The sequence below is a fragment of the Microcaecilia unicolor genome, chromosome 12, assembly GCF_901765095.1.
Source record: "Microcaecilia unicolor chromosome 12, aMicUni1.1, whole genome shotgun sequence".
Lineage (NCBI taxonomy): Eukaryota > Metazoa > Chordata > Amphibia > Gymnophiona > Siphonopidae > Microcaecilia > Microcaecilia unicolor.
The window spans coordinates 33,938,201-33,962,338 of NC_044042.1; the positions used below are offsets into that span (position 1 = coordinate 33,938,201).

The 24,138-nt window shown below is 43.8% G+C and overlaps 1 protein-coding gene across 4 annotated transcripts in view; it reads left to right on the forward strand.

The window, feature by feature from the left end:
- Positions 1–11,571, forward strand: part of BCL9L (BCL9 like) — a 214,530-nt gene extending 202,959 nt beyond the window's left edge. For 2 of the 4 annotated variants that reach the window (XM_030220848.1, XM_030220849.1), the window contains exons 7-8: positions 4,921–5,181; positions 9,463–11,570. In XM_030220848.1, coding sequence (XP_030076708.1) covers positions 4,921–5,181; positions 9,463–10,610 — 1,409 coding nt within the window. In that variant the 3' untranslated portion in view covers positions 10,611–11,570. Of the gene's footprint in view, positions 1–4,920; positions 5,182–9,462 lie in introns of all 4 variants that reach the window. The other 2 variants (XM_030220852.1, XM_030220851.1) reach the window with 2 other exon arrangements.
- The last annotated feature ends 12,567 nt before the right edge of the window (positions 11,572–24,138 follow it).

The following is a 24,138-nucleotide window of genomic DNA, read 5'->3' on the forward strand; positions in this document are numbered from 1 at the left end:
CCGTTGGTCTTTATCATGCTCTCCAGCTAATTAACGTCCAGAGCCTTAGAGAACAGGACTTGCAAATCTCTTTTCCTTTCGTTCAGATTTTCTACCAAGGTTCTATTATCATCTCATATATGCGTTTTCATTTAAGATTGTGTCCTTCCAACTGGTCTTCAGAATTATTCTGTAACAACTGCATTTCTGTATCCCACCACTGTGATGCACGCAATCAGAATTTCTTTAACTTTAAATCTATGTTCTTTCCAAGAAATCCCTTATTTATTTATTTAGTTGTTACATTTGTATCCCACATTTTCCCACCTATTTGCAGGCTCAATGTGGTTTACATAGTACCGTAAAGGCGTTCGCCATTTCCAATATGAACAAATACAGTAATGTAGTGGTAGAATAAGGTTCGTGTGTACAGACAAATTAGGGAATCGTAGAGAGGAATAGTTACTATATGTCCATTTCAAGCTTTCGTTTTGTTGTGTTGCAGGGTACAGGCATTTCAGTTGGGTCGGTAGGGTATGCCTTTTTGAACAGGTTAGTTTTTAATGATTTCCGGAAGTTTAGGTGATCATAAGTTGTTTTCACGGCTTTTGGCAATGCGTTCCATAGTTGTGTGCTTATATAGGAAAAGCTGGATGCATAGGTTGTTTTGTATTTGAGTCCTTTGCAGCTTGGGTAGTGGAGATTTAGGTATGTTCGTGTTGATCCTGTTGTGTTTCTGGTTGGTAGGTCATGTAGACATGCTCCCCCAAATTTTATAACACACGTAAATGTGATTAACACCCTGACACGCCTACACTCTTCCCGTGGTCATTTTTTTTTGTTCCAAAGTTGTCTTTTTTTTACTTCTGTGATCAAACTGGCTAGATACATGTATTCCTTATCTTTTTATGGTTTTGCTCCATACACATTGGTATTATTTTTATCTGCTTGCTGTTGAAGCTCATTCTAAAGACTTACAGGTTATGAAAAACTCTATCACCTTTGAGGGTCTCTTTTAGATGCCAGTTGCACTATACTATTAGCATCTGCAATTGATGTCTGGCATTTAGTTTTTTAATAAGTGTACATAAATCTCTAGAAATAAAGGTCAGTAACTAAGCAGAAGGTAGTACTTTATAATTTGATGAATTTTGACTAGCTGTCAAGGGCTACGCCCCTTCTATTAGGGCAGTGCAGAAATAAGATGGAAGTGATATGTTTTTATTGAACTAAATGAATATATTAGAAACCCAGTTTTGCATAGCTTGTCTAGGAAGAAAAAAGGATGTCCCAATTTGAGATGTTAAATGTGCAAGGTATTTTAGAAAAGGCTCACTAAATGCAGAGCTTTTTGTAAAATGCATATAAGGTTGTGGAAATATGTATTTATTTATTGGGATTTATTAACCACCTTTATGAAGAGATTCACCCAAAGTCATGTACATTTGGTGCAGTTTAACATCAAACTTACAATTTTGTTAACAATAGTAAAAGAACAAGTAAAGACATAGACAGAATGAAAGAGGAAAACTTGAAAGCAGCAAATTGAGACCTAATAATAGGACATAGTATGCACGGTGTCCAGAAAAAACGGGACCTCCCACTCCAATGTTTTTCCAAATAACCCAAAAATGTCCTCCTGCAGCAGAAACTTATGCCTGAAATTTGAGACATTTCAGAGCACTTTGTTTTTCAACAGGACAGATGGCCGGTGCATTGAAGGGTCCTTTTGCGAAGCTGCAGCAAAAGGGGGCCTGTGCTGGCGTCCGCATGTGTTTTTGACGTTCTCCAAGGCCCCCTTTTACCACAGTGGGTAAAAGGCAGGGTTTAAAAAAGAAGCAAAGAAGAAAAGAAATGGACATGTGGCAAGTGAAGCAGTATGTGGCACTGCCCGATTATCGCCGGGTACACACCGGCACTACAAAAATAAAAAATTTTTATAGCGCAGGAAATGGCACACACTGGGGGTGGGAACTATCCGGTGATAAGTCCCTTTTAGCAAGTGGCGTACTGTTAGTGTCCTTGCCACACCTCTGCTCAGTAACAAACAGTTGGGATGTCATGACAACGGTGGGTCTTGTCAGTTTGTTTGTAACAAGACAGTTGGTTGGGATGCCATGGCAATGGTCTTGTCAGTTTGTGGTTAGCCAGAAATTCCTGGAAACTCACAGAAACACAAACAGAAATAAGCAGACCCAAAAGAAAAGGCCAGAAAATTGCAGAACAGCGGTAAGCCCCTGTTGGGCTTACCGTTGCTTTTTAAAAGGGCCCCTGAGCGCGCAAAACAGTTGAGCTCTTAGTTAAAGCCCAGAATTCATTGAGCCAACAGCTCAGTGAGATCAAAGACTGTGTGAATGTGTCAAGGTTGAATTAAGAAAAAGCACCATTGTATTTTCAAAGGTCAGACTAAGGGGCCTTTTTACTAAGCAGAGCTAAAAAGTGGCCTGTGCTATCCCCAGCACGGATCTTTCACGCACACTAAGGCCACTTTTAGTGCTGCTTGGAAATGGCCAATTTTTTCTATTTCGGCAATAATAGCCACACGCTAATTTTCCCATTTGTGAGCAATAACCATGTGCTAATCGGTTAGCGAGCGGGAATGTACTGCACTAACTGATTAGTTCAGAACACATCTACTCTCCGCCCCCAGACCTGCATGGGCCCTGCGGTAGTTAATTTTAACCTGCAGAAGTGTTTACCACAGCTTAGTGAAAGGACCCCTAAATGTTTAAAAACCATTGTAAAGTATTTTGTAACTATGTAAGGGGCCCCGTTTTTTCCGGACATCGTGTGCACATGTGTTCAGCAGCATATACCGTGAGAATAGTAATTTTAGAAAATATACATTAAAAACAGAGAAACCTCACCTTTTGAATGTGTAAGTAGGCGTAGGGTTGCCATATGTCTGGATTTACCCGGACATGTCCTCTTTTTGAGGGCATGTCCGGGCAACCGGACGGGTTTTGCCAATCTGCCTGTTTGTCCGGATTTCTGGACAAACAGGCAGATTGCTAGCCTCCCCTCCCCTTACTCACTAGTGCCCTGGTGGTCTAGTGACCTCTTCCGCCTTTGGGACAGGAAAGAGCCCCCTCTTTCCTGCCCGGAGCGCTGCCCTGCATGCTTCCTTCCTGTTGCTGATCCTCAGAGCCAATTCAAAATGGCCACAGAGAGTTGAAGTGACCTCGTGAGACTTCAACTCTCGGCGGCCATTTTGACTCGGCGCCGAGGATCAGCAACAGGAAGGAAGCATGCAGGGCAGCGCTCCGGGCAGGAAAGAGGGGGCTCTTTCCTGCCCGAAGAGGTCAGTAGACCACCAGGGCAGTAGTAAGGTAAGGGGAGGGGGGTGACGGGGAGGGGAGGCGACAGGGTATATGACGGGGGGAGGGGAAATGTGACAGGGGGCGGGACAGGGTGTGTAGTGAGGGCGGGGCATGTGTCCTTTTTGGGGGACAAAATATGGTAACCCTAAGTAGGCGGGACTTACATATTTGCAAGTAATTGCTGGATCTCACAAAACTGGATATCCAAGCAGAGCCAGCTAAGAAGCAAAGCTACCAAACTCACATTTTTGGAATTTTGAGGGGCTTTTAAACACCTGAGAAGTAAGCACAATTGCCCCCTCAAACATTTCTCCAAAATCTAGGTGCAAATAAGTAGCTAGATGGTGTTTGTACGTGATTCAGAGCAGGTGCAAATGCCAACAAGCAGATTTTTTTTTGAAGCATAACCATGTATTACCATTGCAAAATAGGAAATAGACACGTACTTCTAAGGCCTGCCAAAACCATGCCCTGTTCAAAACTACCGTCTGCAGGTGTGCATGTATAAGTAGCAGCCTTTCTATAATTGCAGACCACCAGACAATGAGGGAATGGTAGCGTGAAATGCAGTGCTTTATTGCATAAAAAACAAGTATTTTGCCCAACATGGCTATGTTTTGCCTACATAGGGCTGCATCATGGGCAATAACTGTCAAGCAAACATAACAATATGAATCAATAAATAAAAGTCATAAATAATAAAAATCAAAAATGCAAAACAATGAAAAGCATAGTTCTAATCTTGAACATGGCGAAAATATTGAAAGGAAAGGCATAATATCTTTAAAAATAAACAAATGTAAAAACCAGCAGTGTGTAATAGTTGTGAGCAATATGTTTTTAATTATTTGATTTATCTTAAGATATTATGCCTGTTCCTTATTTATTTTTCTAAGCTTTATTTTTGATTTTTAACTCTCAACATCATCACTACTAATAATACTAGGACTCCACTATCCATCCCCTCCAACAGTGTTTCTAGGAAACCCCTCCCACTCCCATCCCCACTATTCCCAAAATGATACATGATCCCAGGAGCTCATATGTATGTTTATTCCTCTTCCTTTTTCATGTTTTTATGTATATTTTCTCTCCATGTTCAAGATTGCTTTTTATTGTTTTACATTTTTGATTTTTGCTATTTATTATTTATGACTTTAAATATTAATTCACATTGCTGTGTCTGGTTGATGCTTATTGCCCCAGATACATCCTTGGGTACGCGAAATATGGCCACGTTAGGCACATTTTTTGTTTGTGTACAGTAAAGCATTTCAGACTACCGCTCTGTCATCTCGTGGTGGTCTGCTGTTTCTGCTAGTCATAGCATCTCAGATCCCTGCCTCCATTCTGTTCCTATTTTCAAAACTGCTACATATATTCATAGGGCCATTTACATGTGTACAAACCTAAAATCACCTCCTTGGCAGGTAATTTTAAAAAGGCTTTCCACATGTAAAACTGGGTTTTATAGAATACATTTTGGGGTGTTTCATCTTGGGTTTTCAATTTTTTGCTCCGTGCTCATCCCTACATGGCATCACTCCCCTCTATATACAATGATGATCTGTCCTGGCGTACGCATTCTTCCAGGCACCGATCTGCTTTCTCTTCCCTGCAGGTTCTCTCCCATCAGGACCACGGAACAGTTCATCTGCTCCTCACAGTAACACCTCTAACATCATGAATCCCAACATGCCTTTCACTTCCTCTCCAGATGCTGCCCCTTCCCAGAATCCTTTGTCTTTGATGATGTCACAGATGTCCAAGTATGCCATGCCCAGCTCCACGCCGTTGTACCACAATGCAATCAAAACCATTGCTACATCTGATGATGAGCTCTTACCAGACAGACCGATGCTTCCCACAGGGAGCTTACAAGGTATGATGTGTATGGATCGTAGAGCTGTTGCTGGAGGTATGACTGAGGGATACACTCCTAGGAAAGAATTTGTACTACCATTCTTTGTATTTGGCATTCTTTCACCACCTCTGGGTGGGGGGAGGGGGTACTAAGCTCTGGAACTCCCTTCCCTTAGATCTCTTACTTCTCTTCATGCTTTCAAGGCCCTTCTCAACACCTTCCTTTTTTTCTGTCTCTTTTGACCCCTCTCCCTCCTGTTTGTTTTGCCCTGCCCTCCTCTGCCACCAGCATTGAATTCTTTTTGTTTGTAAACCTCTTGGTCGCCTGTACTGGATTTATTTGCGGTATATCAAACGCAATAAATAAGCTGCGCTGCACATAATGTATTCATTTATACACTGAGACTAGACTTTGAGCCCGTAAAAACGGGCTATTATAGGAAGGGGGGGTTGAAAGGCCCGCCCCCACCGCCAAGTTCGCCGCTGCCCCTCCCCCTCCGAGTTTGCGCCCCCACCACCGAGCCGTCACCACCCACCTTCCACCCGGCCGGGCCCTCGCTCCGCTATTGAAACAGCGAGGGTCCGGGAACGCAGCACTGAGCTCTGCTGAGCTGCCGACGTCGGCCTTCGTTCTTCTTCTCTGCCTGCAGCTGCCTGTCCCGCCCTCGTGTGATGTAACGTCGTCGAGGGCGGGACAGAGGCAGAGAAGAAGAAGGAAGGGCGATGTCGGCAACTCAGCAGAGCTCAGTGCTGCGTTCCCGGACCCTCGCTGTTTCAATAGTGGAGCGAGGGCCCGACCGGGTAGAAGGTGGGTGGCGGCGGCGACTCGGGTGGGGGGAGCGTTAGACGGCGGTGTCCCTCCCTCAGCAATGCGCAGTACAGACCCTCTGTGTTCCGCCCCCGTCATCACGTATTGACGTGGGGGCGGGGCAGAGAAGGTCTCTACTGCGCATTTGCGAGTGAGTACGGTCACTCGCCGTTTATATGTTTGATTGGGAAAGTACAGAACCTAGATTTTTATAAATAGATCTGGGCTTCTGGATATTGTCAGTGCCTGATAATGGGATGGATTTCTAGGTCTGGGGCTCTATGCAAGAGCTGCGAACAGGATATTACACGTGGCTATCCACAATAATTAGTGATTTCAAGAGGGCATGGCTTGGGAAAGACTAAAAATCTACATATATGTCCCCCTTTTTATTAAGGGAATATGTATGCACCGTGGGGGGGGGGGGGGGGGGGGGTCACCTCTCAAAGGCACATAGCAGTTTTAAAAAGGTGCTCGTTTCTGCCAGGGCTTTATATGAGGGATTAAGGGAGTCGTTCTCATGAATCCTGTATAGTTTATTTCCACCTCCAGAGTGAAACTGAAGAATGTGGCCGTACTATGTAACTGATGGTACTTGCACTTGCAGGTGTACATAAAATGAAAAACTTGAGTTTAGTGTAAGGGATATAAAAATCAAACACAAAAAAAGGGGGTCCAAATGTCCCGTGAAAACGGAACAAACCACAAAAAATGGCGGAAGATAAACCAAAAGTTTTATTTCACACTGGGACATTTGTGTGTTTGATTTTTATATGGAACAAACCACAAAAAATGGCGGAAGATAAACCAAAACAGACCAAAAACCAAGGGAGTAAGAGCGCCAGAAAAGTTTAATGGGACCCTACACGGTCCGTGTTTCGGCCAGCAGGCCTTCCTCAGGGGTCTAAAATAAACAGAACAAATAAATTAACATACATACAACTCAAATATAGAAATACAAAATGTTCCAAAATGAAACATCGAAAATGAAAGTTAAAAACAAATTCGGATTAACAGTAGATCTAAAAAGATTAATATCAATAAAATACCATAACATATAGACACACATATTGAGAATATCAAGACCATAAAATAGAAAACTTGTGTCACATAAAGTATAAGTTATATGCTAAAAAAGAAGAAGAGAACAATGACAGTACTAATATGTAATAAGCGACATCTCCTTGTACTACATGAATATGATACAATAGTGTAACATCGTTAAGAGTATTACAGAATAAAATAGCAAGCAAGCACAGACAGTTGGCAACATGTGCAGAATTAATCTAAGAGAGGAAATAAAACTCCTAACAAATCATGACCACAATATACATATTAATGAAAATGTTGTTTAGAAATAATATTTAGAACGTGTGATTGTATTAATGAACATCACTGGAGCCATTAAAAAACTGTAATACTCTGAACGATGTTACACTATTGTATCTACTGTTAATCCGAATTTGTTTTTAACTTTCATTTTCGATGTTTCATTTTGGAACATTTTGTATTTCTATATTTGAGTTGTATGTATGTTAATTTATTTGTTCTGTTTATTTTAGACCCCTGAGGAAGGCCTGCTGGCCGAAACACGGACCGTGTAGGGTCCCATTAAACTTTTCTGGCGCTCTTACTCCCTTGGTTTTTGGTCTGTTTTGGTTTATCTTCCGCCATTTTTTGTGGTTTGTTCCATATAAAAATCAAACACACAAATGTCCCAGTGTGAAATAAAACTTTAATAGTATTGTGGACCATTGGAAAGTTAACTTCGGTGATAGACATACTTTTGGTATGAAAGATGTACATCACCACACATCCTCATCAGTGCAATTTACTACCTCCAGACATTTTATTAATCTATATATTTCTTTATCTAAAACATTTATAGTCCTCATATTGAAACATCTCTGTGGATAACAGTAAAAACATACATAATTCAATCAATTTAAAAACAAAACAATTTCACATAATTACAGACTACAGCCTGTACTTCATATCGTCCATCATAAAGAGTTTCTATTGTAAATTATGCAACGTTCGCACTGCATTCTTTAAATTATTCGTCAAACGGTCATGTAGATCAACTAGTTATTACACAAAGGTCTGCTGAAACAGATACATTTTTAACGTCAGTCACAATGTGCAATTCACTTAGTAGCGCATTCCATAGGATAGGTCTAGCAGCAAAAACATAAGCTCTTATATAAAAGATGTTCTCACTAGCCATATAGATGGAACATACAAGTACTTCTGTCCTTCGGATCACAACATTCTTGGACTGTGAAAAATCTGCAACATTGATTCACACATTTTGCTGAAACTGCATTCAAAAGTTTTAAATATCATAACCAAAACCCTAAATTTCACCCTCCATAATATCGGCAACCAATGAAGTGACATCAGATAGGTGTAATATGTTCACAGCATCGTACTCCAGTAATTACCTGCACAAGGCTATATTGTATATTGCAAAAAAAAAATTTTAAATCATAAAGAACTTCTCTTAAGAAGCATTCAGGGACCAACTATTGACATTAATCCTGTTTCGATAGCTCTGCTTCAGGAAAGATGGTCACCTTTCAAATAACTCTGACACATTCCATATAATGGCAGGCACTTTGTTAATCTAAGTGGGATTAGACTATTTTCTATCACGCTGGGATATTTATGTGTTTGGTATGTAACACGAGGGAGCTACGTGTGGAAGTGGCCACTTCATTCATCATCGGTTCCAATATGATTTTCCAAAAAAATGTAATCTGAAATTTCCATCTTCAAAACTTGCACAGACTTTAAAATTTAACTTTAGAATCATTTATTTATTTTGTTACATTTGTACCCCGCGCTTTCCCACTCATGGCAGGCTCAATGCGGCAGGCAATGGAGGGTTCAGTGACTTGCCCAGAGTCACAAGGAGCTGCCTGTGCCGGGAATCAAACTCAGTTCCTCAGTTCCCCAGGACCAAAGTCCACCATCCTAACCACTAGGCCACTCCTCCACTTAGAATAAAGAACAATCGTGCAGAACACTTAGCAAACGGGACCAGCTTCTGACACAGTCCATCTTTCACCAGCTTACTGTTCCATACTAGTAGTATCTCTTTTGCTTGAATTAAGGTAAGAACTCACCATTCACCTTAACGCACTCGTCAAGATATATTACCTCTGATGGTTCCTTAAAACTTTCTTTAAACAGTTTGTTAAAAATTTGCAGTTAACACAGAAGGCTGCATAAGCACTGATATACTTTTTGATTATTTTGTATGATGGGAGTATTTAGATGTATGTTTTTATAAAGACACACATGCACACTTGTTGCCTTTATAAAATGTATATTTGCTGTTGTATCTATGTGCCTTCAAGCCTGGCTATCCTGTTATAAAATTACCCTCTGTATGGCTAATAATCCAGAGGGAAAGGGAGAAAGAAAAAGCACATAGCCTTAATCGATTTTTGCGGACACTGAATTTGTCCTTTTGCCTTAATTCTACAGGTATGGGAGGAAACCAGCCGAATCAATTGCACTTAAACTCAGTGGGACCTGGCTCCTCACAGAGTCCCATGGGAATAAGCATGCCTGGCCAGCAGCCTCTTTCCCATGAACCTCCAGGGTCTATGATGTCATCCCCAAATCCTATGGGCGCCAACATTCCGATGCACCCCGCCGGGCAGGGCTCAGGAGTGCCACCACAGAACTCGATGATAATGCCACCAGGACCCCAGGACCATTTAAATCAGCCCTGTTGCCCTGCAGCAAGCAGTAGCTCTCAAATAATCCCTTCCAATCAGCTAGGTTTTCCCCGCATGCAGCAGGCTCACACCATGCCGTCACCAGCAACCAACATGCCAGTAACCCCTGGAGGAGGTGGACCTGGGATGCCACAGCACTACCCACCTGGGATACCTCTGCCACTTGATGATGTCCCACCACAGCCACCTGGCCAGCTTTTGCCTCAGCAGCATATGATGGGTAAGGGTCTCCCTCCACGCTTGGCGGAGCCCTATCCTCCAGTTCTTCCAGGGGTGGCGTCTGTTCTGAGCGACCCTGAGCTCAGCGAGGTGATCCGACCGACACCTACTGGGATCCCCGAGTTTGATCTCTCCAGGATTATACCATCAGAGAAACCGAGCAGCACGTTGCAGTATTTCCCCAAGAGTAGTGGCCAAGCCCCTAAATCACAGCCTTCCAACCTCCACCTGATGAACCTCCAGAACATGATGGCTGATCAGCCGCCCCCCGTCAGGTCAGGTATGAACGTCCCAACTCTTCCAGGACAGCAGGGGGTGCAGCGTGCACTCAACATGCCCATGTGCCATCCAGGACAAGTGGCCATGCTGAGCAGGACAGGCATGCCACCTCAACAGGGCATGATGGGAAACAGCCTCCATCAAGGAATGATGTCTCCTCAGCAGAGTCTGATTGCACAGCAGAATTTTATGCTTATGCAGGCGAAGCAGAGGAGCATGTCTGTCTCGGGGGAAATGTACGGCCAGACGGGGCACATGATGTCTCCTCAAGGCTCCCTCATGGGGCCCCCACCTCAGCAGAACATGATGGTGACACATCAAATGAGGCAGAGGAGTGTATCTCTGGACACTTACATCCCTGGACCTGGAAACATGGCAAACCTGCCTTTTTAAATGGTTCTCACTCATTCTTCCACTCGGCAAAATGTGGGGTTGGTTTTGTTTCTTTAAAACCTTTTCTTTCTGAGGGAGGGGGAGGGGGGTGAGGATAGTGGGAATGTTTTTAATCCCAATCTATAAGGAAAAAAAAATCACGTGCAGTAAAATCTCAATGTGAAATACATTTTTTTAAAGAAAATTCAGTAAATGAGGACCTCCAAATTATTATTATTATTTTTTTTTTTTAATTTGTGTGGGTTTTTTTTTAAAGCAACCAAAATATGCGAGCAGATTTTTGACTAGCTGTAAATAGAACACTGCATTTGTGATTGTTTTTAATTGTTCTGTATTTCTGTGTTAAAACGCCTCAAAAGAAAAAAAAATCATCTAAAAAAATCAAAAGAGAAGAGAGATTTAATTTCAGAGTTTCAGTAGCAAGTCAGGGCATTGTAAGAAGGCAATGTGCCATGCTCAGCAAAAAATGAAACTCCTGTGCTGTAGTCTGGCAGAAAACCCCAAGAGTGTCCCTTGCCCATTTCTGTGAAACATCTTTCTGTCTAACTGAATCTCTGATAATCAGCCTTCAGTGATGTCACAATGCACAGATTATGACGTCACTGTGGGAAACTGGGGTGGGAGGAAAGATAGAGTTACAGATTTTCAGAGGGACACACAGACAAAGTGAAAGGAAAAGATAATGGGGCTGAAGCAACAAGACCCCCTGCCCCTTCCCAGTAAGATACCACGGAAGGATTGGAGTTACTTTCGAAAGTGGCTTCAAAAATTGGTTTTCTGCTCCACAAAATTATCACAAAGCTTTGAATCCAGCACCAATGACATCTGAGCTTCTCCCTGGGCTTAAGTGATACAAATTCTCTTCTGCCATATAGGCAGTGGAGGGCAGTTCGTGTACTTTAGGCTTAATAAAATGTCTTAAGCTTAGGGGCATTTTTACAATAGTGTGGTAAATTTTGTATTGCCACGTGTTTTAACACAAAGATTAATATGCGATAAGTACAAAGCCTTTGTAATAAATATAGGGGGTGTGACCTGCATCTTCCCTGTATTTACTGCACAGGGCACTCAGCCAGGATGAGCACTGTTACATCTCGTGTCAGATCAGGAGCACCCATGTTTATCGGGCACTGACAGGCCCACTGAAATTAATTAATAGAAAACTGCGGTGAACCAATCCAATCCAGCACCCACCCCTCCAATCCAGTACCCTACTCCCTGATCCAGTAGCTCCGCCCCCTTCAATAAGTCCTGCTCACTGCCAGCAAAAGCCCACCCCACCAGAGCCCAACATCTGCCCCCTCCCAAAGAACTTACTTGGGGATCTTCATTAGTGGGGCAGTGGTCCCAGGCAGCAGCAGTCCCCCTCTGCTTCCACCTAGGTGAGTACCTGAATCCAACATAGTACTGCCACTACATAAGTGCATAAGTATTGCCATACTGGGAAAGACCAAAGGTCCATCAAGCCCAGCATCCTGTTTCCAACAGTAGCCAATCCAGGTCACAAATACCTGGCAAGATCCCAAAGAAGTACAAAACATTCTATACTGCTTATCCCACAAATAGTGGATTCTCCCCAAGTCCATTTAATAATGGTCTATGGACTTTTCCTTTAGGAAGCCATCCAAACCTTTTTTAAACTCCGCTAAGCTAACCGCCTTTACCACATTCTCTGGCAACGAATTCCAGAGTTTAATTACACGTTGAGTGAAGAAAGGTTTTCTCCGATTCGTTTTAAATTTACTACATTGTAGCTTCATTGCATGCCCCCTAGTCCTAGTATTTTTGGAAAGCGTAAACAGACGCTTCACATCTACCCGTTCAACTCCACTCATTATTTTATAGACCTCTATCATATCTCCCCTCAGCCACCTTTTCTCCAAGCTGAAGAGCCCTAGCTGCTTTAGCCTTGCCTCATAGGGAAGTCGTCCCATCCCCTTTATCATTTTCGTTGCCCTTCTCTGCACCTTTTCTAATTCCACTATATCTATTTTGAGATGCGGTGACCAGAATTGAGCACAATATTCGAGCGATACAAAGGCATTATAACATCCTCATTTTTGTTTTCCATCCCTTTCCTAATAATACCTAACATACCTACGGAACATTCAAGTCTACCGCTTGGGATCATCGTGCCAGCTTGGATTCGGGCGCCAATGCAAGTTGCAGGAGAGAGTGCTTACTGCCACCTGGGACAACTGCCCCATTAATAAGGACCTTTGGATAAGTCTGGAAAGGGAGGGAGGGAGGGTCAGGCTCTGCAGGGTTGGGGTTATTGGATCAGCCATTTTGGAAGCTGGATTGGGAGGGAGTTTAGTGTGCTGGCTCGGAGGGTTGGATGCTAGTTTGGGGGCTGGTGGGGGGGGGGGGGAAGTTGGATGCTAGTTTGGGGGCTGGTGGGGGGGGGGAAGTTGGATCGAGGGGGCTCAGGGTAGCGCCAACGGTGCCAGTGCAGCTGTACTTACTGCCATCTCTTGAAGTGGTGGTAAGTTCAGCTGTGCTTTTGGCAGTCGTGACAGCTAGCATGTGGTACCAACCCATTCGCTATTTGTCACAACTGGCCACACCTCCGCCTGTCTGTGTCATGCCCATTTCCCACACACTCCTGCATTAGGCAGCTAATGCAAGTTTTTTACCACAATGGCTGCCTTTTTAGCACAGGAGACTGTAGTACAGGCCCACGCTACTGACTGCCTTGCGGTAAAACACGTGTTAGCCTTAGTAAAAGGGCCCTTTATGGCAGTGAATTCAACGCTGTGCAGTTTTGATATACTGCTTTTCAACTTTATTGAACATAAAGTGCTTAAAAATTCCTTTACCAAATAGCTGTACACATTTTCAGGACTTTATTATTATTATTATTTATTGCATTTGTATCCCACATTTTCCCACCTATTTGCGGGTTCAGTGTGGCTTACAATACATTGGTATTGATGGAAGTACAATTTGTTACAACTCGATTATGGTTACATTGTGAGGAGTAAAGTGAAAACAAAGTCTACGTATCACAAGGGGAATAGAACAATGGAATAGTGGACTTGTGTTATAGTTGCCTTAAAATGCAGCCGAGACTGTTGAAGAGAGTCACTTCAACCAGTCCTGAATGGAGCAGTGCATTGAGAACTTCAGAATTTAATTTTGTGTTCTTTTTTTCCCCAGTGGAGTGGGGCTTTTCTTATCTGAAATCCTTGGGGACAAGCAGGGCTGGCTTAACTATTGGACCAAGTGAGGTTCTGGTCCAGGGCACCAAACTACCCAGCCTCTGACCTCAGCTGGTCTACAGGTTAAACCTTTTCTTACCCCTCACCTTGGTTCAGTCTCTCCCCTTCTCTTTCCCCACTCTCCCCACAGGTCTGCCACTGCTCCTCACCTCTCTCATTCCCCTGCAATCTTGTAAAATGTATGTCGGTCGCTGGTGCCATCAACAGCATAATAGGCTGCCTTCAGCTAGCTTCGGGGTCTTCCCTCTGCCATGTCCTACCTACAGGAAATTGCATTTGAGAAGGCAGGATGTGGCAGAGTGAAGACCTAGGGGCTGGTCAAAGGCAGCCTGTCATGCTAGTAATGCCACCAGCAACCAACATAAATTTTAGAAGACTGCAGGGGCGTGAGAGAGGTGAGGGAGCAGTGCCAGACCCAAAGGGAGAGGGACAAAGGAGGGGGGAAAGAGAGACTGGACCAGGAAAGTAGGGGGCACGAGCCATGCCAAACTTGTGGGGGGGGGGGGGCGGGAAGGAGGGAGGGGGCACTGGAAGTGATGTGAATTGTATGGGTGGGCTGCCAATGCAAGTTGAGCTGGCCCTGGGGACAAGTTTTATGTTCCTTAGAGGATGCAGCTGGTGAACACAGCATGGGTAAAACAGTACAAGCCAGAAACTACATAGAGAGATTTGAAAATGAAAAATCTGGATGGACATTCTCTACTTTGGCCTTCACTTGCCTCTTTTATATCTAGGTAAAAGTGGAGTATATACCCTTACTTGAACTGAATGGGGTAGAGCAATATTCAAAATGTATTTTTATATGGGTAAATGTATTAATCCATATAAACTCTTAGGGGTTGATATTCAAAGTGATTTTAAATCGCTTGTGCCTGCCTATCTGGCGATATTCAGCGGCACTTAACCGGACAGTGCACTGAATATCACCACTAACCACCCCCCAGTTAGTGCAGGGGTAGAGCTTGAGTGGAGCCGCTACTTAACTGGTCAGTGGTGATATTCAGTCTGCTAAGTGGCCCAGTCAGCTCTTTTAATTTTTACATTCCTTATTCTTTTGCACTTTCTGGCATTTATGAGCCACTGTTAACTGTGGCTGCTCCATGGGATGCAGAGAAAGAGACAACTTCAAATGAAGATTTTCCAGTGGAACAAGGTGAGTATGGATTGTTAGATGGACTCTTCAAATCTAATACAGTGGATGGGGACATAATCCATTGGATAAGCAATGTACAAAGAGACCATCTCCACTTCTATACATTTAATGTGAATTATTAACTGTCTTCATGAAAGAGTATCATCCAGGCTGGTGTACGGCTTGACATAAAACTTACAATATTGTTAACAGCATCATCATAATAAACTGACCAAATATAAGCACGAATGCAATCAGTGAGAAACCTGGAGATGGCTTTGAATCCTAGTACTAAGACTAACCTAATACAGCATCAGAAATCTGTACTTTTAACAGTGCTTTGGTTCTAAAAATGTCAATGTTGGCTTGGGTTATTTTGATTTTGGGAGCGGGAAAACTTGTTAACCTGGACATCTTCAGATTCTGGCATCGGACTGTTTGATGGAAAGTCAGATTATCGGACACATGACAGACCACAGGCTGTAGTTCTTTGAATGAGAATATTGTAAGAGTGAGGATGCATCTCTACTGAAAAGGATTCATTTATCATAGCATTTGAACATGGACTACAATGTTTGTGTTCCAACAGAGAATTTTGGTTCAGTTTGTCTAAATTTTATCTTGACTTAAGGCTTTCCCTCATTGCTTCCTGCAGCCTTCCTAATTGTCTCTCTTAACTGGATCCCTGTGCATCTTCTCCCAGTTCTGGTCAGGTCTATGAGCCCAGAGTGAATTATAGTAAAAAGCTTGAGGAGCCACATCAGGCACAGCCCTGTGTTGTGTCGTAATTCCTCACAGGCAGATGATCAAAAGCCCTGCGCTGTTAGACCTATGGTCAGAGATAATGCATGCAAATTTAAGCAGCGCAATTATCTCTAAGGGAGGGGGAGGCTGGTGCTTGGAGGGACAGAAGGGATGTTGCTAGACCTCTGCTATTTTCAGCCAACCCTTCTATGCTGCCCTGGACCTGGTGAAATGTTTCCCATGCTAAATGCCAGTGAGAAACATTTTTTTAGCAGCCTTCCAGGAACAGAGAAATACACAGTGTACCTGAACAAGGTGTGAGCAAAATCCAAATAAGTTAATTGAATTGGCTATGCCAGGACTGCTGCTAATGAAGAGAGCATGTGGCCTGATTGTGTTCTTATACTGACATCTAGTGGCCAAAGCAATGTAGCACCTCTTACTGCCCAGAGCAGTGGTTCCCAAACCTGGTCCTGGAGGCACCCCCCCCCCCCCCCCCCGCCCCAGCCAGTCAGGTTTTCAAGATATCCACAATGAATATTCATGTGAGATTTGCATGCAGTGGATGCAAGTCACTAAAACCTGACTGGCTGGAGTGCCTCCAACACCAGGCCTGGGCCCCCCTGCCCTAGCCTAGCCATAGGAAATAATCTCGCAGAAAAATGCAAAACATTCTGGGGCTCACGCAATGTGACTGTCACCTGATAAAATAGGTGTATAGATACAGGCTTACTGAGGAATGCCATATGAGAAGGCATAGAGAAAAAAAAATAGTTATAAAAACAGAAGCAAAGATTTGCTTAATGCCTTGTGCCCTTATTGTGCCATATACCAGGCAATCACCAGCAGTAAGGTAGAAGCATTTCCAGTTTCACAATATTCTGAGCATTTCTCAAAATGAAAAAAAGTGAAACGAATTGAAAATCCAGTACTTGCCTGGAACTGGAATCAACGGGGTGCCGCTGTTGGCCAATGGTGATGAGCTTCTCAAGTTGTTTCCACAGTGCAGTGATTGAAAGTTACAAAGTGCTTTTGATTGTTCCGTGACTTTCAGGTCTCTGAACTCATCAGCCAGCTGCAGTCCCAGAGTCTCGTCTGTTCCCAAATTTCTCTTTCCTGAGATGCTGTAGATTGAGGACCTTCTTGCAGAAATGTAGTAGCTGGAAGCTGCCTTGTGTAACTTGTTTTTCAACTCAATGTTAGAATTTGCCCTACTTCCTACTTCAAAATAACAGTGCCTGTGCTGCTGTAAGCTGTCAAAAACATGTTTTTCACTGTGCTTTGGGCCCCCTCAAAGGAAGTTCTGCAAGGTTTCTGGGTCAGCGTGCTAAACAGACGGTTCACGGACAGGCAGCTCTTCTGACACTACAAGATGTTTTTCTGTACTTTACAATTAACAGCTAACCTTTAGTCTGTTGAAGTTGACCTGAAATCTCTGGTTGCATACAGAGAGGACTGGGATTCCGATGACTTCAGAACTTCACTAGAGTGGAACAAACTACAGTATCCAGCCACAGCCATTACCTTTCTCCTGTGCCATCGTTCTGTGACACTTAGTACTACTACTACTATTTAGCATTTCTATAGCGCTACATGGCGTACGCAGTGCTGCACAAACATAGAAGAAAGACAGTCCCCTGCTCAAAGAGCTTACAATCTAATAGACAAAAAATAAAGTAATCAAATCAATTAATGTGTACAGGAAGGAGGAGAGGAGAGTAGGTGGAGGTGAGTGGTTACAAGCTGCTGTTATTTCTGACATTGGCTGTATTAATAATGCAGATTTTTCTTTTACACATATACCAAGTTTCTGCTGTCTCCTATCCTTACGAGTTCCTGATGCCCTTACTGGTTCTTTGGTTGATGAAAGATTCAGACGTTGGGATCTTGAGCAGGAGCAGAAGGCAGTATCTGTTCACTGCCTTTTCTTCTGACCATGTGTCACATCTATGAAACATGTTCTCCACATGCATGAAATGGGGGGAAAAAAAACTTTTAGTACATCTGGCCTGAGGTCTAGGGCTGCAGAAGTTTGGACTCTGTGCTTATTGGCCCTCTGCTGCTGACTTCTCTTGCAGGCCCAGAGGTGTAAGGGGGAGAGAAAGTGGTAGGAGGGGAAAAAGATGGAGAGCAGAGAGAGAAATGAGCAAAGGAAAACAGATGTATAGGGCAAAATAACTGCACAGTTTTGAAATAGGCCATCTTTTGACTATGGTTTCCATTCACTACAGCCTCAAAGTAAAAACATTTCACAAACCGCTTTTACAAGAAAAGTTTGAGCAAAAAAATACAGTGGTATTTTTTTCAAGGGCTAAATTCAAAGATTGGATGAAAGCCCAGTGGTGCTTTTTGAAAGCAGGGAATTGTGTTTGATTTTTGTAAAGTAAAACAGGAAACATTCTAACTAGGGCTGTAAGTTAATCACAGTTAACTCTGCAATTAATGTATTATTAGTCAAATTATTTTTTTAGAATTGTGATTAATGTTACAGTATCTCATGTCTCTATTTCTTCTCATCCCTTCCACTTCCAACCCCTGTCCTTGGCATGGTCTGGCATCTCCCCCTCCCAACCCCACCCCAACATCTTAAAGTTGGTCTCCAGCAGCATTGCATACACACTGCCTGCGATCTGGTCCAAAGCTCACCCTCTGTCCTGTCTTGTCTCCTGTGGCATCACTTCCTGTTTCTGTATGGGTGAGATGGTCCAGAGGGAAAGCTCTGAAATAGGCCCCAGGCAGCATATGTGCAACTCTGCCACTGCTGGGGACAAATAGAAGACAACTTGTAAGGCAGGGGGTAGATGCCAGACCTTGGCTGGGGGAGGGGAGTGAGCGGCAGAGCTGGAGGGGCCACTAGTGGAAGCTATGGCCAAGGTAGTGAGGCCTAGCAGCCACACGAAACACTTGGTGCATCTTACCACCAAGTTTGTGTCCCTTGTCATGGGGATGGAGAGGGCGACACTTGGTGCATCTTACCACCAAGTTTGTGTCCCTTGTCATGGGGATGGAGAGGGCGAGGTACTGGACACGGCGGGAGGAAGAGAAGGAGGGAGAGAGAGTGGATCTGGAGGAAGAGGAAAAGGAGGTAAGGAAGAGAGATGTTTGATCTGGAAGTGGGAGGAAGGGAGAGAGATTATCAGTCCTTTAAGGAAGGGAAGAGGGATGGGATTTGATATACCTCCTTTCTGTGGATACAATCAAAGCAAGTTAACAAATACACAGGTTTTGTACCTGGGGCAAAGGAGGGTTTATTTATTTGTAGCATTTGTATCCCACATTTCCCCACCAATTTGCAGGTTAAGGGACTTGCCCAGTGTCAGTGAGCTGCAGTGGGAAATAAATAGGTTTAACTGTACAATTAATCACGATTGAAAAATTATAATTGGAAATGCAGTCCTAATTCTAACATATTTATTAATCAAAGTTAGTGTTCTTTTTTTTCATAGCTATTAAATCAGAGGAGTCACATGGGGCAGCCTGAGGGCGATATAGAGTGATGCAAGGCCAGGTGCAGAGACTCGGGGGGGGGGGGGGGCTTATTTGCAAAGTCAGGGCTGAAAATCAGTGGGGGCCCATGATGTAAACAAACGGTAGGTCCCATTTAAAGATGCAGGGATTTGCAGGCTAGCAATACAGGAGTAGCAACAGCTCCTGAGCTCTATTGCCTTTAAGAAAGCTGACATGGAGGGGATCTACTACTGCTGGAATATGTTTACTACAGTAGAGCTAGGGGCTTTCAGCCAGAGCCTGGAGCTAGAGAATGACATGGGGGTCAGAGTTCACAGGGATGAGGACAGCACCTGCAGGGATGGGGGTCAGAGTCCATGGGGATGACAGCACCTGCAAGGATGGGGACAAACTTTGTTCCTGTGTCATTCACTACCTGAAGCAGCCTGCAGGATCCCAGGTTGGGGGGGGGGGGGGGGGGGAACGGGGACTGAGGAACAGGAGACAGGATCCTGATGCCCTGACTAATTTTTTGTCACAATCTGCCCCAGGAGCCATGTGCAAAAAAACACAGTTGCTCATTGTTATGGGTGATCCTGGTCACAAAATGTATGCTTTGATTCCAGGTCCTAATGCAGTGCTTTCGATCGATGTCATAGTAGCAGGTACCCAAGTGCAGTCTTTCTACAGCTCTTATGCCTTGTCTGCCATCCCTGGGGCCCTGCCACCCAAATGGAGTAAAGCAGCCCAGAAGAGGAGGTGGAAGAGGATTTCAGAATTGGGATGAGGAGAGATCATGGGTAAAAGGATTGTGTCAGGTGGTTGGGGTATGGAGGTGAAGACGCCCCGGAATAACAGTACATGCCTGCTATGCTGCAGCTAGAATTGCAAAAGTATAAGAATGGGACATTGCCAGAGCACCTAGTTACAATAACTCATCTTCTTCCTATATAGAAGGCAAGTTTGAAATTGACTGTGGGGAGTGCACGCTCATTTTTAAAGGGAGAAACCCTTATGGAAGGCACTTTTGAAAAATCTTGCCTGTGTACACCAATACAGATTAAAAATAAAAATACCAGCTTCCTTTGCACATTCATGAGAACGACTTCAAAATATGAAGCCAGAATGCCTTTCCCATCCATTTTATTCTTTCTAACCCCATGGAGGTTGGCAAAAAAAGTGATACAACATGAATCAAAACAAAATTTTATTTATTTTATTTATTTATGGCATTTGTATTCCACATTATCCCACCTCTTTGCAAGCTCAATGTGGCTTACAATTCGTCATGGATACTGGAGTTAGCAGTGAATAATAGAAGGGACCCAAGTTTTGACGTGGGAGAAAAGCGGATGAAAAGACAGATCAAGTTTGAAAATCGGCCACATTGGACAGCTCCAGCTTCTGCAGCATAAAATGCTGTGAAAACCTATCCGTTAGGGAATTTGCATCTTTCAAATTGCAGAGGCTGAGCCAAAACACACACCCAGTACATTTATCTGAACCAAAACACACACGCGCATGCGTATTTCATTGTCTTCACGGACAAGAAGGGGAGATGCACCCAGATGGTTAGATGTCATCCTGAGGCTCATGACTTAAATAGGTGCGCTCAAAGCCTTCTAGAGCCTCCTGTGCAAGCACAGGGCTTCTCATGTGCCTGCCCTGTGCCCGAAACTGTCAGTTTTAGTCCATCCGCTGGTTGAAACGATTGCTACTCTTTGTTGTTCTCCTCACCAAAAAAATAAAAAGCAGAAGGAGAAAGGAAGGAAATGGCCGCCATGAGTTGCTCACAGGTATAGGTATCTGTGGGTCTTACTGGCAGTAATCACGCCCTTTTACTTCCTGAGGGGGAGAATGCTGTGCAGCAAAAACCATGAACCAGTAGAGCACAAATAAAGCACCACAGCCTTCGGGTCAGCTCTGAGATCAAATATAAAAGCACTCCCTCTACTCCGTGGGAACTTCCCTCTCTTGTTTACCAGATTGTGAATCGGGTACTGAGGCGGTCGTGAACCATTCTTAGCCTGTACAGAGAAAGTCTCTCTCGCATTTTTGTAGCAAATAAACCAATACACAGTCTTCATCTCACACACAAAAAAAAAAAAAAAAACACAACAAACAAAGCAAAACCTCCCTTAAGTAAAATCACATGACTCTTAAAAGTAAAGTAACTAATTCCCTAATGCCAGTGAAATCTCAAACAGAGACTGGAGGAATAGTCTGTCTTCTTAGTTCTTACACACTGTTTTCTAAATGCACTGTTTCTAAAGGTACTCAAGTTCTCTCAAAGGACACTTCAGTGCCTATTCTTCAGAGGGAAATTACCACTTGATGCAGTCCTCCTCAGAGAATTGATGCTGGAAGTTAATTGTTTCCTGCAGGACATTGGGCTCTACTTCAGGCTCACACATTAGTACCTATACCACCTCCTCAGAAGAATATCACACTATCTCCTGTCTGCTAAGTTTGGAATGGCCCCTTGTTTGAGTCCTATTACTTTCAAGACTCTCCCAAAGCAGATGGAGATCACCTGGTGGAGGTCCCATCACCGATCACTCTATTCGCAGATGAGGTGTCAGGATGCCCAGCCAGCCCAGTAGACACTATTAAGCTGGTCAAAATACCCATACAGATCTACAAGACCTTCAGAACGGAAACCTCAGCTCAATGATAATTCATAGCCAGAATTTATTCAAAAACTTGCAAAGCACTCTTTGCATCAAAGAAGCTTGCTCTGAGCACACAAGATTTCAGTTCCATGAAGCAATCGGTCAGCAGGCAGAAGGAGGTTATCACCTTACCAATTTATCAGATTTTTCAGGCTCATCAAACGAAGATTTGGCAGCCCTCTATTTCTACTCAGCCAACCTTCAAGAAGGCTAGATCAAAAGTACAAAGTACAATCAGCTCTCGGAAATAATCTTACCCAACTACCCCACCAATCGGTGGCAGAAGCAGCTTTTTAAAGGTTTAAACATCCAAGCCTTAGGCTGATACTCCACCACCCGTCTCTACCAAGACAAGGCCCCCAAGACACATGGCAGATAATTTATAATAGATCGTCTAGGTTTGGAAGTGGAAAAGGTGCTTATTTTTAGTCTGCTTTTTTTTTTTAACACAAATGCGCTTATGGGTCTTTTTAAAAGGCTAGAGGTAAACTGGCAGGTATCATGGCTAGGTTGAAGAATGCATAAATTATAAAATACTTTATATGTACACTTTATAAAATAGTGTACATGTAAATCAAGTTTTTGCATGCTCTCCACCCAAACTCTGCCCTGAACACATGTACACATGGGTCCTGTAAACGTATGTGCCACTTTGGCATCATACATGCTGCCTTGGCACCAAGTGTTTCACCTAGAGTCATTTTATAAAAGCCCTTTTACTGTTTTACCTGTGAAAAATGTTTATAAAATTGCCTCCTTTATGTTGTGTGTAAGAATGTTTTCCAAACTTCTATGCTGAACCTCTAGATCACAACTGCAAATAATGAAGTTACCAGCCTGGTCTGTTACAGCAACTTCTTGCTCTTGTCAAGTCTCTCACCTCTGAGATTGCAACGCAGATAACATCCTTTCTTCATGATCTGGATGAAGTGCAATTCCATCTTATAGGGCTAGAGCCAGATCAGGTCTTAAGGTTTGAGAGGCAGTCTAGTGGGCTTTGTTTGGAACGATGCTTTCCGACTGCTCCTCTGCTGTGCTATTTGGCAAGAAAAGGTAGACAATGGCTCATGTTGGGCCAGGCCATGCCCTGCTCCTCTGTTGCCTGGTACCTGACTTCTGATTTGAATTGCATGGCTCTTTGATGTCCTGTGCAATTGCGCTCCACGTGGCAGAGAAGGAAGACACAACCCAACGTGCAGCCACTTTTCTCCTACTCTTGCCAGATGGCTAATGCAGCAGTGAGGGTGAGAAAGAAGAGGACTGGTGGATGAGTAAAGTGAAAAGAACGGGGGGGGGGGGGGGGGGGAGGGGGGCACCAGGGAACAGCTGAAAGGGAAAGGGGATATGTGAAAAAAAAATGACCTGGGGAAGGATTTGGATAGAGAACTGGGAAGGGAGTACTTGAGTACTTGAAAGAGGAGTTGGGAGACAGAGGATATGCTATGGGCTGAGGCATGATGAAGCGACTAGGGGGTTGAAGAGATGGAGTGTCCACAGGGCCACCGATCTCCTGTGATTTCATGGCTGCAGGAAGGGTCCCTTCCCAAGGAATTGCAGAATTGTCACAGAAGACCATGGGCTGGAGCATTTGCAGGGAGAGCAGAGGCTCAAGTGTAAATGACAACACTGATGGTTGTCCTGTGTCTCCTTCCTCTCCACCTGATGCCTGTCCTATTGTTTAGGAGGAGAAGAGCAACAATGTAGCATCAGTAGCCACACCCTTGTCTGCTACCTTGGTGCAGGCTTATGCTTTGAGCTGTTTGAGACGCCATAGTGTTGAATGACTCAAAGCACTACACTCAGCCTGGATGGCAGAGCATAACGACATAGCTTCGGGTGCTACGCTGATGCTGTCTTCCTCCTAAAAAGTGTGATGGGGAGGAAGAAGATGACCACCACAAACAGCCCAGCAAAAGAGGAAGAAGAGCATGGGCAGAGACCCTACCCTTGCTCCTCATAACAGAAGAGTGAGTGATGAGATTGTGGAGAGGGGAGAAGAAGGAAAGGGTTAGGATATTGAGGGGGATGGAATGGCTGTGGGAGTAAAAGATAGAATTAAAGGGAGAGCAAAGTGTGAGATCAGCAGAGTGGGTGTGGTAGCATGGGGAGAGTATGAGTGAGAAGATCAGAAATGCTGTGGGCTGTGAGAGGGAATCAAAGGTGGGAATCAGGTGGATCAGGAGCGATCATAGATCCTTCTCCCTATTCTCCATCCTCTTCCCTTCTTCTGCTCCAGTTCCCCTTATCTTTGCCTCCTGCACCCCATTCTACCTTCCATCTCATATGTCTCCTTCCTGAGATTCCTTTTTACA